The sequence below is a fragment of the Helicoverpa zea genome, chromosome 5, assembly GCF_022581195.2.
Source record: "Helicoverpa zea isolate HzStark_Cry1AcR chromosome 5, ilHelZeax1.1, whole genome shotgun sequence".
Taxonomy (NCBI): domain Eukaryota; kingdom Metazoa; phylum Arthropoda; class Insecta; order Lepidoptera; family Noctuidae; genus Helicoverpa; species Helicoverpa zea.
Window position 1 is genome coordinate 2,995,361 of NC_061456.1, and position 17,296 is coordinate 3,012,656.

The 17,296-nt window shown below is 35.5% G+C and overlaps 1 protein-coding gene across 1 annotated transcript in view; it reads left to right on the top strand.

The window, feature by feature from the left end:
- The window catches only part of LOC124630737, a 37,632-nt gene extending 20,505 nt beyond the window's left edge, over window positions 1–17,127 (top strand). Inside the window, exons 2-4 of the mRNA XM_047164714.1 lie at window positions 12,216–12,274; window positions 15,331–15,531; window positions 15,917–17,127. Of these exons, the coding sequence (XP_047020670.1) occupies window positions 12,216–12,274; window positions 15,331–15,531; window positions 15,917–16,108 (452 nt within the window). The 3' untranslated portion in view covers window positions 16,109–17,127. The remainder of the gene's footprint in view (window positions 1–12,215; window positions 12,275–15,330; window positions 15,532–15,916) is intronic.
- Window positions 17,128–17,296: the final 169 nt, after the last annotated feature.

Sequence of the window (17,296 nt, forward strand, 5' to 3'; positions counted from 1 at the left end):
TCGGGTGACTTGTGGGTTGGAACGTTTCTGCATAACTACGTCCAATTAATATATGACTGTCTGAAGTTACAGTCCAGAGCATAGTTTTCTGACGGAAATCCGGTTATCAAAATTATACTCCTTATCACCTGATTGCTATCTATACGGATGATACATCGACGTACGTACCTAAATATATAACAAGATAATAATAGCAAAAAAGGTAAAGTTTTCAAGGTACAGCGGTGATTCATCTTGTACACTGTATTCGTCATATTGATGATTAAGACCTAAAACTTCTGCTGAGGAGGTATGTCTGCTATTTACCTTCATCGTGATTGTCGAGAGAGGAAGAATACCATTTTGGATTGGTTAGGTACTTGAAATTCTTAGTTTTTTAAAGCAGTTTTTGGTGAAAATATGAAATTGACCCTGAGTTTTCCAGATCCTTTATATAAATTGAATTCTAGTTATGGATTATCTAATTGTTATTCTTTTGTTAAGACTGGAATAAGCAAAACAGTCTGTTGACTATTTGGAAGATCTTTGTCACGACCTCACCAGATTAGACAAAACCAACTCAGCCATATATCTTTGTCCCTTCTAAAGATAAAGAAAGGCAGAGATAAAGATAAACTGCACTGCACTAATTTGTCAGCAAGGACGAGTCAATTATTTCCAGTTAGATTACTCACTGCACACCTAATGGCGACACTTTATTGAAAACTATTTATATATCGGCGCCACAAGCTTTCCGCCATATTATTATGCTCTAGAGATGTCGTTTGGTTTAATTTCTATCATTACGTCTATCCGGTTATGTGTTTTAAGGTAATAAGGTTGTAATAACGTGTAGCATTTGGTAATGTAAGTGTTATGATAGTTGTTTATGGTTTATCAATAACTTATAATACCACATACCACAATGTACCACATTAAACACTCAGTGCGCTTCCTCCTCTCTCCTACTATTGTATATGCTGTGCCCGACAGCCATAATTGTGACATAAATTACCTGTATACCAACAACTGTAAACATTATGGTACGCATTAAAGTATTGAGCATTGAAGTCCTGGGTGGTGTTTTCAGCAGAATAAGATATAGTACTCGAAAGATTTCAAAACTCATTGTTTACTCTAATGTTTGTTTAATGTATTAGAGGAAAGGTATAGCTGTTAAGAGTAATAGCACTCCTGCAGGAGATCGTTAACCGATTTTTTAAATATTTTCCATCGAGTTGTCATGTACATTTTCCAACTTTGTTATACAGCTAAGCAGAACAAAGATCTCAAGTAATGTGCCCACAACAAGAGAATTGAGTTAGTCATCAAAACACAGGACATAAAACCCACCACTTCTGCTGCTCTAAAACATAACTTCGCCGCATGTGGTCGCATATAAAAGGGTTAAACAATTTATTTATTCCTATATAATTGTAGCGAATAAAGTGTTACATACCTGATGGCCATGTTTGGTCGAGTTAGCTCAGATATAAGATTATTTAATTCGTTCGCTAGGATGTGGGGAACAGATATGGACACAAATGACTACCCTGCGGATGTGGGGAGACGGTGATTCTAGCCCAGGCGCCTGTTAGGAGATGTAGCGATTTTTAGTTTGCGAATATGCGCAGCGTGACTGATACATAGCGTGGGTTAAGTGATTTACAAGTTCTAGGGTTTTAGTCAGTAAACATGGACATCTAATGATCATCTGCTCATCTGTCTGGTTGCGTCTATTTCGTATCTTTGCATTTTTCGGGCCATTTTAGGTTGCACCAATAATGCATAGGGAAACGTTTAACGGGCATGGCTTCTTCTTACCAATGGATTTCTCAATGGGAGACGGTGGCTCCTTGATCAATCGTATCATAGCGCGTGACCAAGCAATGCTCAATCTCAGTCTTCAGTAGGGTAAATACAGTCCAGCATACATGACAAATGGAATTTACTGAACTACCAAGCTCGCTGATTCCTAACACTTAAGCCAAGTCTGGTAAGACGCCATGGAAGTAACTCAGCTTTATTTTATGCCATACATGGAGCGCATTGTAGGCGGCACTTACCTGACTTATAGCTACATGTCGAGCTCTTTGATACCACGCGAATAACGCAACGTTGTAGCTGGCAATGCATGTGTTCTTTATTCGAAATAGGGTTTATCGCAGACTATGCTCTAGTTTGTTTTTCTTTTCACTTTCTTAAGTTGGTACTTGTTTTTGACTTGCAAATCGAGAACTGTCTTTGTATACGTCTATTGTGTTTTTATTTTTAATATTCCTCTACTCTTATTTTGTTAAGTCGACGACATGCGATGCAGTTATGTATTTTCTCCAATTTTAGACTTATAATTCAATTAATTAGCATCATGAAAAATGTCAATGGCTGTCATGAGATATCAGATAATGAAGATATTTAAAAAGTAGCTCAGCAGCTGTAAAGCATCTTAAACAAACAATAATCACTTCACAATAAACACTTCCAGTTAAAAATAGCAAAGGTATTAACGAGCGCCAGTACTCGAGTCATTAAACCAGTTTATTTAATGTTTAATTGAGGAAAAAAGTCGTCGATGCCTTATTAACGTGTCCGGTATCTGGAGAATCGGACTGATTTAATAATGATGACATTCGTCATTTGTAATTTATGAATGAAGTGATTGATTCAAGATATGACAAAAATATTTTTTTATTCATTGGGAATTGGCCAGGTCTTTCTCCAGTATTTTCCTTCTGCAATCAATTTGATTAAGCCTGGTTGCCGGTACACATGTTCTAATGTGTTACATTATCTGTGGTTAACTAAGACGAACCTATTCTTACATATAATCTTAACATCTGCGAAAGTTTTCAGTTAGTTTCTGCCAAGAAACAACTAATGAGGAGCTTCGACCATAACAATTTTGATAAATAATAAGATTAATCAATGTTGCGGAACAAAATGGCGGATGTTAATGAGGCCTTGTTATTAAAATTATGCACTTGATAGGTTATGTGAAAGTTTATTGATTATCGGAAACTACTGCGTATTTAATTCCACAAAGGTTGTTGCAATTAGCAAAACGATACTCATTTACGAAATTAGTGTTATTAAATATAATTGTATACTGTTAAATATCCATTGCCTATATGAGGGATCGTTACGTTGGATGTTATTGAAGACTAGGTTCTGCGTACGGTATTGCCTGTGCTCCTGTATAATTAGTATTAGTTAAGAATGTTTACTTTTCTTCGTTCCGGTCATTATCAGGCACAAACGACCTTTCATTCTTTCCTTTATGGTAATGCCTCAGCCGAACTAAATGTAACTCTTATATAAGCGACAGAAATCTAGTGCCATTATAAGATTGTTACGGAAACCCTACTTTTCAACTCAAGTGCATTCACGACCACACCACAAGTCTTCCATTTATAAAAATAGCTTTTTCTAAGTCTATTTTCAGCACTAGATGACCTAGATTAACCCTATCTTCTCCAAGAAGTTAGTACTTCTTTTTCTGTTGCACTCTGGCCACAATGCTACGTAATTTATTCAGATAAAATGCACGTTCTCGTTCGAAGAAAATAAGATAGTATTGTTTGTTTTCGTTTTCCTTGAAATCAATTTGCTATCTAATCGTCAATTATTTTATAATGTGTTGTATCAACAAACTGTAATATTTTCCAATTATTTTTTAGGCTATTGTATTTATATCTTTGTTGGTGGCTGTACTATTGTACTAAAAAGATTTTAATGGATAATCAATGATTTTTTCAAAACAAATGCAATGTTTCTCAATCATAGATATAATATTACTAAACAAGATTGCGCACGCTCAAAATATATATTTACGAAAATGAACTCTATTCTAACGCAATAAGGTACTAAATTGGTTGCATAATACACAGAGGCAAATCCGAGCCGAGAGGGATAGTTCGAACGGAGGCTGTTTGTCTCTTTCTAACACCTTGCCAGCATAAAAAAATGTTGTGATCAAAAGTTTTGCCTTCCCAAAAACAATTGAATCACTTATATTTTTATCTTATTTTAACAATTGTAAGTCAACAAATTAATAATAATCGCATTAATTTATTCGTATTTATTATTAAAACATAAACAACATAAATTTTTATTTTGCTTTTTTTTATTTTCTAGCGGTAACCCTGAACATTTTTGGCGCGTAATCAGCATTTAAAATTTTGTTTATATTTTTTTGTATTAAATCAATTTAAACTATTAAAATGGTGAAAAAGTGTTGCGTTTCTACTTGCAAAAGTGAATCCTATGGTGGTTGCAATATATCGTTCCACAGGTTAGCTAATAATAACATTTTCGTAAACCAAACAACTAGGGTGCCCATGAATTCTTGTAACGAGTCAAAATATGGGTGATGGGTTTTAAAACTGTTGTACTATTGTTATAGCTTCCCAAAAAATGAAGAAAGGCGACATAAATGGCTCAGCAGTCTATATATGAAGTAGAAATACAAAAAAAACAGTCTTCACTTCGAATCTTCCTGCTTTTATACTGCTAATTTCCGCTAATTATTAAAAGCCTTTATTAGTATCTTAAGGTCACAAACTGCGTAAGTTAAAACTTCAATACTAATCTGTGTTTAATAATCTTAGCAAATTCGGATTTGTCTCACATAGCTTAATCTCATAGTCACCCTATTAGAAAGGGACAGACAGCCTCCGTACTAACTGTTTCACTCGGCTCGTTTTTTGGGTTTATATGCGCAGTCCTGTTTACTAATATTATGTCTATGTTCTCAATACAATCCTGTCTTGACATATCCGGATGGCAACATTACAAAAACAGTTCTAATAGACAAGCAATTAATAAGATAGATGCCATAAAATCAATGGGTGCGCTGCAAAAAATAACAGCATTGGCAACCCAGTTGTGGGCAGTCGATCCTGCTTGCAATATTGATGCATGTGCTAGAACACAGCAATAACTCTTGTGGCGATCGATATCAGTGCAACCGTCTACATTGAGGTCAGTAGATCGCCTCTTATTATATGATTCATTATAAATTATACTGCAGGAACAACAACAAACTTCAACACAGAGGAAAACAATGAATAAAATTCTTGTTTATTTTTTAGTCTGGTAATTAAAATGATGTCATTTTGCGGTAGAGCTATGCAATTGGGAAAAATAATTATTCTATTTGGGGTTTAACCACAAATAACGAAAGTTTAAAAATAATAATGCAGAACGTCATATTTTTATTTACCTCATAGGTACCTACGTTCGCTCAATGAAATGCGCGTGCACTACACTTCATTAGTATCAATAATAAATGTCAATGTTATTTATTTATATGTACACATTTCCATAAAGGTAAAAGGACTGGGAAATGGGCCATTGTAGTGTACACTGAATGGCCCAGTGGCCTACATACGTTGCATTCTTTATCAACTGTTGCACTCCAATCACAACATGCATATTATATAAGCAATGCTATTAAATTATGTAGGTGCCCATATCTCTGAGAAATTCTATAAATTAACTACCAACGTGAATGTCACGTGAATAAATGATAACATTTATGGTATCATGACATAAGTGTTTTTTGCACTCTCGACTGTGTGCATACTTATCTACTTACGATTGTCACTCCTCATGAGTTTATTTATCGTGACTACGATAAGAATAAAAATAAATAGCACGAAAAAGGTCGTCCTTCAATTTTGTCGTGGAAAAATTGTTAAGGAAACTCTTACAATGAAGCTATCTATTTATAAATTGCCCAGAGCCTATGCCATAGATGGCCTATGGAGTTATTGTTTATTCTTTAAGATCAATTTCTATATTTTTCTTCTGCCAAACTTTTGCTCTAATTAGATTTAGAAGGAGGAAGATAGGAAGCCACCGTCCATCCGCATGCACATCCATTACTATGTTCTTATTTCTTTTAATGGCGACCAAAACGAGGTCATGAAACAAGGAGATCGCATAAACATTTTAGGAACTTCCTCTTTCACTGTCAATCAGCTTCATAGAACTATTTACCTAAATCTACTAGCAACTGCGAATGTGATGGATTCATGTAATAATTGCCGTCGTGTTTAAACGATAGAGGATAAACATTGGGCTGCACAATGACGAATCGTGTCAACAATATCAATTCATAGTATAACAAACGCTACGTCGATATGAGATCTTGTTTGGACAACACTACGTCTGAGGTGAGAAAAAAGAAGCGATTCGAATTTCAAACCCGTTTCCCGCGTTTTCACGGAAATCTTGAGTGAGGGATTAATAAGTTTCGTATATTTTTTTGCAAAGGCTTCCTAATAGACCATTATATACTTATTTCGAATTTACAAAACCTGGGCATAATTGGAATAGAAACGGCTATGTTTATAAATTGCGTAACATGAGCGTAAATTGACGGATTGTAAAAGTAACTACCATGATAATTGTTTTATTGTTTTTTTTGCATGCAAACTCTAGATATGCGAAAGTAACTTTGCCGGTTGTTACGATAGCGATATTAAATTGTTCATTTGGTGATACAATATAAAGCACGTGTAGAAAGGCATAGGGTATTTTCTACGGTTTAATACATAAGAATACTTAGGTATTTGAAGAATGTGTTCTAGGCGAAAACACTGGCATCTCAAACAGTTAAGTAAGTACTGTTAAGTACATAAAAATCCACAATGGCTTTTATTATGATGGTATTATTTCAAACCTCTGTTATATTAATAAACCATTAGTTACAGATACTTAATTTATAATTAAAATTCTATTCAATAATAACCGTAATTTATGCTCTACATGACAGCTACTCTTCACGTGCCACAGATAACGACCAATCGACAATGCCCCATTGTATAGTACAGTCAACTTCAGGTCAGTGGTAACAGTTTTATAGGAAAATCGTACTTATTACTATTGAGTTAAGGTGCATGACAGTTACCACTGATGTGCGGTCTACCGTACATAGGTACAATGTCGTGATATTTTCATGTGACCTTAATCTTTTCATATTTTCACCTTCTGTGAAAAAATTGGTGTTCTCGAGCACGTTTCATATGACCTACCTACTTGGTAATAAGTAGATCTTGTGCGTGAAGAATACGCGTGCGAAATAGTTAATAACACTTTCGTTTTTAGGAAAGCAAAGAGTTTTTACTTACTCTGAGAACGATTCTGCATATCTAGCTCCAGGCTTGAAAATTCTTTCACTGTCGGGAAGCTGCATTATCACCGAATAATATAGGATATAATTTATCTGGGTTCAGACAGTAGTTCCCACAGGACGCGAGTGAAACCACGGGAAACCGTCTAGTAGAATATATCTAGGGCGTTCATGCAGAATAATAATTAACGTAACATTTTCTTTAAAGTGCGCTTAATTTAAGGTTCCAAAGAATATTATTGGCACAAGGTGGTGCTTGGTTAAAAAACTTGTTGATATTTAATTAAATATCTACTGGTTTCATTGAACCAGTGTTATTGATTTTTTGTCATTATTTTTCTTGTGGTTAAAACCAGTGGTTCTGGCACTTTAAACGGTATTAAAAAGTAAACAATGCTCCATAAAGGTTTTTCATAAAAACTAATAAGATTTGGTTCAAGTAGGGATATTAGAAAATGTATTGAGATACTGAATTCTGAGTCTGATTAGCAATAGATTGTAATAAAAAAACGACGTTTAGAAGGCACAGCGCAAAAATGACTTCTCAAGCGGCTGAAGCCGATTGTCATTCCGCAAAAACTGCTAATCTAATTATCTTCAGTCTAATTAGATGCTCGTTGCTAATCCAGGCCGTTGACACTTCAGAGGTGCATTTTGCAGGATCGCAACATTTAAACGAATCGCCTATCATGCTATCATTGCCAGCCTCGTAAAAGCCGACCAACAATAAAAACTACGAGACGTCGTAAATGGGATCCTAATTTAATGGCATACTAAAATCCTTCGGCTAATAGGTTAGCTGAAATTGTTAAACCATTCTGACCGCTCTCCTTTGCAAGATAATTCACTTGAGATTAAAATTATGCTGAATTGGCGGGATTGTTTTACTGGGAAAATTGCTACGTTTATTTTTTTGCAAGCGTCTACAATTTTGTGGAGAGGCATTAACATTTAATTATTTTGAAAAATACAATGTGCAATGATCTTTTCGTTCTGAATCTTGTATTTATACTTTGTACATTTGCATAGTTCGCTGTATCGCTATTGAAATCAACATTGCTTAGGCTGAACTAAAATCGAATTAATAAGCTTTTAATTCTAAACGGTAGGCGCCAGAATCTATAGTATACTATATTATATTTTAGGGCCAATTGGTGTGGCGTGGTCCATACAATTTGACAATTCCACTTTGACCAGAGCATTCGCCATGATCCGATATACGCCATTTTGTGACTGCACTGGTCACAAAATGACCACTTGCCGTCCATCCTGTTGCGGTCACGAGCGCAATAGCTTATCGATTACTGACCGCTAGGATTTGAGCTAAATCGTCGCAATCTAGTTCGGTTTGGCCGTGAAAATTATTGGAGTGTTATATACCTAGTACTAACTATAGAGAGGATCAAATGTTTGACCTCTGAGAGGTTCTCTGTATCCGTAGAGGTTACTCATTTTCTCTGCTTTTGAAGTAAAGTTACTGGTATAACGAAATTATATATGGATTAGAAGACATGACCTATAGGTTCATTTTTTATGGGGAGGATGCATTTTTGATCTATGGACTACGGTCACAACTCCTTTGAATTTTGCCTTAGCATCATCGTCATCATCATCATCATCATCATCATCTCAGCCATAGGACGTCCACTGCTGAACATAGGCCTCCCCCTTTGATCTCCACAGATACCTGTTGGAAGCGACCTGCATCATCGTCATACTCCTGCCCTTATCCCAATTTTATTTAGGATCGGTAAGCATATTATACTATAGCATGATTCACTCTATCATGTACCTAGGTATACTTATTAGTTGGATTCTATTCGATAATAGGTCAAGTTGAACTGGGTGTTCGGGAAGGTCACAGTGGCGCCATCTGAACGGGGTTACCAATGTCGGCGAACCGTGCCAAATGGCAAGTAAAGGTCGCAAATTAGATCCTGCCGGGGCTGCGGGTTGTTCGAAAGAGATACCGCGGCCCTGGTACATAAAAGGCCTATGACGGAACACGACGATTTTAGTCAGTAAGAGTCTGACACTCCCTCACCGCTGCTAACCCACAGCGGGAGGGGTCATTTGATGATTTTACGTCGATAAAAAAAAAAAAAAAAAAGGTCGCAAATTAGATTATCTCTTTACTATTCGAGGCGCTTGCTAAATAAATGTGAGAAGTATCTTTCTAAAAAGAAATGTTTATTTGCTCTTCTCTTATTCATAACTTTTTTCATTTCCAAAAAATATCAAGCAATATGAATGGAAGTTTATGTTGGAGATTCGTAAGTTTTTTGTTCAAATTCAGATACAGAATTGTTTTTCTTGAATTGGATACAATTTTACCAGATATTGCACACAATATCTGATAACGCTACAAGCCTGTTTTCTTTACGCAGGATCTTTCTTCTTATAAAATCTTTTATTACGGAGACTATTTCCATTTACGTACGCAGTTTCATGTTCATCTAACGTCGGCGTCGTAATTCCTACTGCAAAATATACAGCCTACAGTTTTACTGGCAGATCTTAGATCTTGTAACTAAAGCAATATACTTGTAGTGTGTTTATGTGAACTCCAAGCATGTTTTGTTTGTCTAGACTGGTTTATTTTGTTCTGTGACACGAGGTCATTCGTTCCTGTCCCGCATCTTCACCAAGCTGAGTCGGCGACAATTTCTTGTTTTATTTTGTTGAATAACCTCCTTTGTTGTGCTAGACTTCTTCGTTGTTCTTATGATGACATCTTTATTAAAAAAAAAAACAATTAAAACGTTCGAATTGAGAACCATCTACTTTTTGGGAAATCTATACTAATATTATAAAGCTGAAGAGTTTGTTTGTTTGAATACGCTAATCTCAGGAACTACTGGTCCGATTTGAACAATTCTTTCGGTGTTAGATAGCCCATTTATCGAGGAAGGCTATAGGCTATTTATATTAAATACTATTTTTATCCGGGTTCGTGCAGAGGTTCCCATGGGATGCGGGTGAAACCACTGGCAGAAGCTAGTCTGTTAATAAAATTGAGCTATTTCTTTGACGTTTTTACTAAAATTATTTTTAAGTGAATATATAAGTTTAGCGAATATTTTAAATTACTTTACAGGTAAATTGTGTACCTACTTACTAGTTTCAGTGTAGTCCTAGGATTTTCAGTTACATATTATGGCCATGACATTAGAGTTCAATGGTGCTCAGGCGTTTATGAATTCAATACAGGTCTTCTTTAAATAAATTGGCGAGCCAAGTGTTAACTGCTCTGATTGACCTCTGCTGATGAACGTTGATCCCTGACAATGACAAAACTGATTCTTTTTCTAAATGCCGTGGTTTTTAGTACTTATTTGTTCGAGACTTTTATTAAAGGTAGCTACAAATAAAACCTAGAACTCATTAAAGGCTTACTAAAACCAATAAAAGTGGTGACATAACAAGTAAATACACAAAGATCGTGAGACACGGTCACGGCTACGCGACCGCGGCTAGTACGCCATGACTCACTCGAGGCACTGGACTTTGGACACATACAGCCTGCCAGCCAGATACGCTCTCGATTTCAGTTCTTTTTTTGATTTTTTTTTTATAGTATGACCTCCTTTTCGTTGGAAACTTTTTTCTCTAACTTTTTATTAAGTTGCCAGTTGTATAATATTACTATTACTCTTCTTTGCTACAGTTGCATTCATTTTATGGTAGATTTGATTTGAAATAACGGTTACAATTTCAAACATAACTGTAATAAATGAAGATAAAATGAGACGATTATTGTTAAGATGCAGTCAGTTTTCTGCATTCCAGGAGGCAGGCAGCAGGAATTTATAAGTAAATTGTACAATACGTGTAAATAAAATTCAAATTTTACCAAATACATACTTAATGCATTGTTATGAAAAGCCTATTCACATATTTCACATTAAACCTAAACAATAATCAAACAATAACAAAATAATGCAGTACGAAACAAAACGAGTCGGCTTGTAGCCAGTAATCTCAGTAATTGCGAATGGCGGTAATACAGGTTTTGTGGACAAAAGCCAGGATGTTCGGCCATTGCTGTTTACCGCGCGTATCCGGGCCGAGGGTGACGTGACGTATCGGGTGTCGACTGTACTCGAGTGTTGTCACATGAAAAAATAAATCATGCACCGTTTGACATTTATGTTATTGCGTTTTATTGTTGGTGTTTAAATAATGCCTTTTTTGTGTGAAAATGTAGGAAGAGTATTGCCTTCAATTAAATAACTGACTATCTACACAGTGCCGCTACCTACTAGAGTTTTGTCTGATGCGAGCACAAGCTCGCATCTAGTAGAAGATTACAGAATCTTGTGCCCCTATTTGAAAACCTTAGTCCCAAACATGTTCGCGATCGGCAAAGCTGTTCAGCCTAATTTCCGTTACTACATCTACCAATTAAATTTTCAGTGCAGTAAATTATATTGTTAGAATAAAATACATACAAAATAATCAAGTTGGTTACCTAACTGAGCTGCGCTTGCGACTCGCGGTTGTAAACCGTGTTCGCACTGACATTTAAAATATTACTTTTAAGTTACACAACTGTGTACCTACAACAAACTTGAAAGTACTACGACAAACTATTCATTGAATTTCGTTGCTAAGTATAAAATGTTGCGTAATTTAAACATAATAAATAATAAAGAGGAAAAATAAACATTTGCCGTCTTACCACAAAAACTTTTAAACGTCAGTTTATGCCTTGTCTAAAAAAATGTCAAATTATGACGTTGACATATGGTTCATTTTGGAGCCACATTTTTTTTAGACAAGTGTAAAACAGTGGTTAAAGTTTTTGTAGTAAGGCCATTGACGTTTTATTGTATAAATGGAGTTTGGGAATACCTTAGTTTATTTTGAGTTCCAATTTTCAACAATCTACTCCTATATCTATCTAAATGTACACAGCCCGAAGAACCTGACTAATTAGGAAGAAAGGGTCTAAGACCGAAAGAAATATCATTATCTTCGTTTGTACAAACATTCAATTGCGGAGCTCTTCCTTTTTTGAAAGCCAGAAATTGAAATCTTAGATATCTTCTTAAATTATTTAATGACTTTTATATTAATAAGAATAATTGTCTCGTTTCAGTTGTGGTGGACGTGGACGACAGACCGCTCTGCGTAGAAATCTGTGATACTGCTGGACAGGTCAGTTATTCTATTTATTTATATACTGCCTACATCTCTAACATATCTGTTTTAAGTAAAACACATAAGTACTTGTTAGAAAATGGACTAGGTAAATGACTTTATTAAATAGTTAACCAACCTCTGTTTCTACGTACATTCTTTATCGCAAATAGTTTCACGACAACCGTGACATAATTTTGAATTATCAGTAAAATCGCATCGCTATCATTTGCTTATCAATTAGCGATCACATGGAATACATATCTTTCTTATAATTCACACACCCAACCTTACTTTGGCTTGCTTGTTCACACATCCATTTACGTTACACTGTCAAAGAAAATTCAAATACAAGATGGCGGATCCCAAAGCCACCACCTGGCTTAGCGCCATATTAATGTAACAAAAAAGTTTTATTCATTGAATTAAAAAAAATAGCACGTGCAACCTCCTACATGCTGGCTCCAATTATTTTTTTAATCAACAATAGAAACGCAACGAGGTTCATTCCCACAGTTTCTCTACCTGTGAAACCCATACAAAAACTCATAGATTTGTATGAAGTAATGTATGCAGGTGGTAACTAGAAGGTGCACCATATCCTGCATTCTTTATTTTGTAAGCTGTTGACAGAATATCCTTTATGAACAAGTTTTGTTGAATCAAAAGGAGTAAGCTTAACTTTATTCAAGGCCTATCAGAAAGGGGTCGTCTAGAGGCAAAATTCGGTCTTATCACATATCAGGGTTCCTATTCAACTTTGCTTCTCGTTTACATATTTGTACTAGGTACGATATTCATCCATTTTTTGCACTTTTAAAAAACATTTTAACTGTTTCTCCATTTTTAAGACCCCGTGCGAAAATCATCAGAGTATATTATGAAATTTCATCTTAAAAATATGTATAAAAAAGTGAAGATGTGGTATTGTGTGACTGGCTCAGTCTATTGTGGTGGCACATTGGCTCGTCCGTTCAGAGTGTCATCATTACAATGCTTTCATCGCTGTACGATTCGCAGATTGAACCTATTGAAAACACGTGACACATCGCCTGATTCTCTGAACTGAGAACATGTTACTGTTGCTAACTTCGCTTATTTCGTTATTGATATAAAGAAAGCACTTTAACTGCCGGAATTTTCGACTGGTTTTTCAATTAAGTACGCATTTATGCATCGCCATCGGTTCGCAAAGCAAAGTTTGTAGGTATTATGCAGTACATTTTGCGACATTTTAATGTTAAACAAGTTTCAAATGAATTCGTTGCAAAACAATCGGTTTGTTTACTGTTGGAATTGCATTTAAGACTTTTATCGTCGTTTAAATTGCGGAAAGATTGTGTTATCAGATTGCAAGCATTAAAATACGTTAGTAAAAAGAATCATTAGTCGGAAATAGTTAAGTACTGTTATCAAGTGTAGATTTAACTAGAACTTATACGTATAGATGTAGCCATATTGGCAGAAACCTTATGTTTTTCTTACTGGATTGATTCCAGAATATACATAACTACTATAGGTTTAACTATACGTAAAGGAAAATAGTTACAACTAATTTAATTACACTCATAGATATTTGTAGCTACACATTTGCTTTATTCCAAAATTTCATAGGTAGGTAACTCATCATCTGCTGCTATTTTCTTTTGCTGTCAAAGTTTCACGAACACAACGTGTGTCCATCGATATCCGCAACTGTCCAAGAATGGCAATGAAAGTGAAAATACGCACATTTATCATTTTAGCTGTATGCATGAAAACCTAGAGAAACTTCTCTAGGGCTTTAGTGAAAACGTGCATAATGTATTTTGCTTACTAATTTGTTAGAAGACCTTTCTATCAACTATAAGACTCCCAATGCTGATGGAGGAAAAACATTAGGTAATAGCGAGAAACCTCTTTTGAAATTCAGTATAATACTTTCTTAAACTACTGTAACATAGATAATTTTGAACAGGTCACTGGTAAAACATGAAATATAGAAAAGGCTCAATACTTCTATTTCAATCTACCTACGCAACATTAACATGACAGTAAAACAATTTCATCACATTATCACGTTCCATATAAGCACAGTAACTACTCAAGCATATAATTTTTACGATATGAAATCGTTTCTGTAAAAGGAGGCATCATTCTTACAAAGGGAGGTTGCGCAACCCTAGATAACCATGGAGTATGTACGTACAAACGATGGTTGCCGTCACTTTCACCCATAGCCGTGTTGCTGGCAACACTGGTAACTTAACACTTATACACTAAACAAGACGTTTTCTTTTACTTGACAGATGTTGCGCAAAATTATGATTTGTTATGGCATTTTATTGCAGGTGCGACGATAAAAATTCTAGCTTCACATATCAGATATTAAACAAAAACATATGTAAGTCATGTCGTTTTGTCCTGCAGATCAATGCGGTAATAATTTGTCTCGCAGTCTGGATAATGTTTTTAATTGGGTCATATATTACAAAGTAACTCATATACGAAAGCTGGATAGCAACAGAATTGGACTATATTAGGAGCCAACCCAGATGTTAGGACTTTAGGAGGACGATGCTTTCATGTACATGACAAATGTAGACTTATGAATGGCCTCTTTTCTTAGACAAGACAGGAGAAAACAAGTCGATTACGAATGTACCGTACAAAATCAATGCGTTTCGTGTTATCATTCGTAATTAGTCGGTCAGAGTAATTATAATGTAGGTACCGTTATCTATCAAATGTTCTGTTCGTTGACCCTTCGCGCGCTGCCTTAAGGTCCGGTTGCACGCTTACACCGTTACAGCTTTATGATAATTCAGTTAGCCCTTCTTGTTCATTCAGTTGTTTTTTTTTAAATTTTAGTCGGTGTGCTGCAATTTCCCAGTTGATAACATTACAAAGGGTTATGCAGGGTTACGTAAGGGGAAACTACGAGATAATTATTTCAGCTAGAATGCCAGCAAAATTCTCTTTAATGAAGGACACTTGTCCATGTTTTAGGTCCACATCAACTTGTTTTGCCTAAAACACTTCGAAACACAAGGGAATGAATTCGGAAGCTATAACCTCGTTTCTCATAATTCCAGGACTCAATGTCTGAGCTCCGAGAGCTGTGCTACCCTGGCACCGATGTGCTGATGCTGTGCTTCTCCGTGGTGCGGCCTGAGACCTTCAGGTCTGTTGCCGAGAGGTGGACTAAGGCTGTGGCCAACGTCAACGCCCCACTCATACTTGTTGGCACGCAAAGCGATTTGGCGCATGATTCAAGGGTCTTGCAGACTTTAAAGGTGAGTTAACTTGGATTTTCCTAGAGTATTCAATGAATTCAGGCTATAGGAGACAGGCTTTTTTTTGGGGAGGGATAAATGGGCTATTAATGTATTTATCTAAAGCGCCATACCGAACTTTCGATTGCAAATTACAAGTAACAATCGGCGTACTTAATCTGACGACCGATCTCAAGTGATGATCTGTCATAAGTAGATATTGATCGTGCTCGTTCGTGACCGATGGACAAATCATGATCGAATTGATCTCACCGTAAATTCTGTGAAATGTCAAGCACATGACATGGCGCGTGATTTCGCATTTAATACACACAAGTACTCACTTAACGAGACTTGTGTTAATCGGACAAGACTTAAGGAATAACTTTGATTGTGTATTTTACAGGGTCGTGGCGAGCACGTTGTGTCAGAAGTCGAAGCGAAAGCTTTAGCGACCAAAATCAACGCAGTCTACATCGAAACTTCGGCAAAAACAAGGAAACAGTTGAAAGATGCGTTCGACGCCGCCATCTTAGCGGGGCTGCCAATCAGACTCGGGAAAAAACCTTTTTGGAAAAAACTATTATGTCTAACCTAGAAACTTTAGAACAAATAAACTATTTTATGAAAGGCTATTCGGAAAATTGTTGTGTACAGTTTCTTGGGAATAAGAAAGTATATTTAAATAAACGGATGAATGGACCAGTTAAGAACATTGTTATTTTTGTAATTCTTAAATGAAATGAAGAATGTGTGGATAATGAAATTTAGGAAGCTTTAAATTAAAAATGTAGCGATTCTGCGTTCCTTTGTTGTTAGTAGATATTTTAATTGAATAGTAGTTGTTGGAAAATGGCCTGTCAAATTATATTGACGATTTGTGAAACACAAAACATGTTAAAAATCTTGTTAAACCAGGACTGTAGGGACTGCCTGTCTGGTACGGTTCTACTGAAGTGCCTTCTGATATTGTTTAGCTTGCTTCAGACCAATGTACATTGCTATTAAGAAAATAACAGGCATAAAGAAAAGTGCACCACATTTTTTTTTTTGCAAAAGAAAAACACATATTCCGCTTGTTAAATTATGACGTAAATAGTGTACCATGAAGTACTTAAGAATGAATAATGTATGCAGTAATAATACTTCTTTGTGTATTACTGCAAGGCTTCGCAAATGCCTTGGCCTACATCAGTGGATCGATTGAAGTATAACTCAGTTGATATAGAAATCATGCCCCTTTTTTATAATGACAACGATATTTTTTTTTAATGAAATGTGTGTGTGAATTTTGAATACTGTGTAGTTATTTGCATTACAGACAATTTTTGCACTGGTAACACCAGCGATTTTTAATCATCAATGAAATATTTTATGAAATAAGTAAGGGTTAAAAATCGTGTAAGGATAGAACAAAAAAAAATGGATACCAATGTGGTGATATTCTATTAGGAAAACTGTATCTACACATATTATGTACGATGTACTAATGATATGTACAGTAGAAAATAATTAATTGTAATTATAAGTGTTATAAATGTATATATACGGATAATTATTTTAATGTTGTTTTGATACTCAACACGAACTGATAATAATATTTTATTATAACGAAAAGTTGTTTTATTTTTAACAAAATAGACTCTAGGTAGTTTATGTTACTCGATGATAAATCAGCCTCAAAATAAACAACAGCTTTCCAACAGCGAAGTGCTAAATGTCTAAAATAGGTTCAGTTGTTTCGGAGCTTTTAGGGTAAAAAGAAACAAAAAAGGGTTAGATTTTT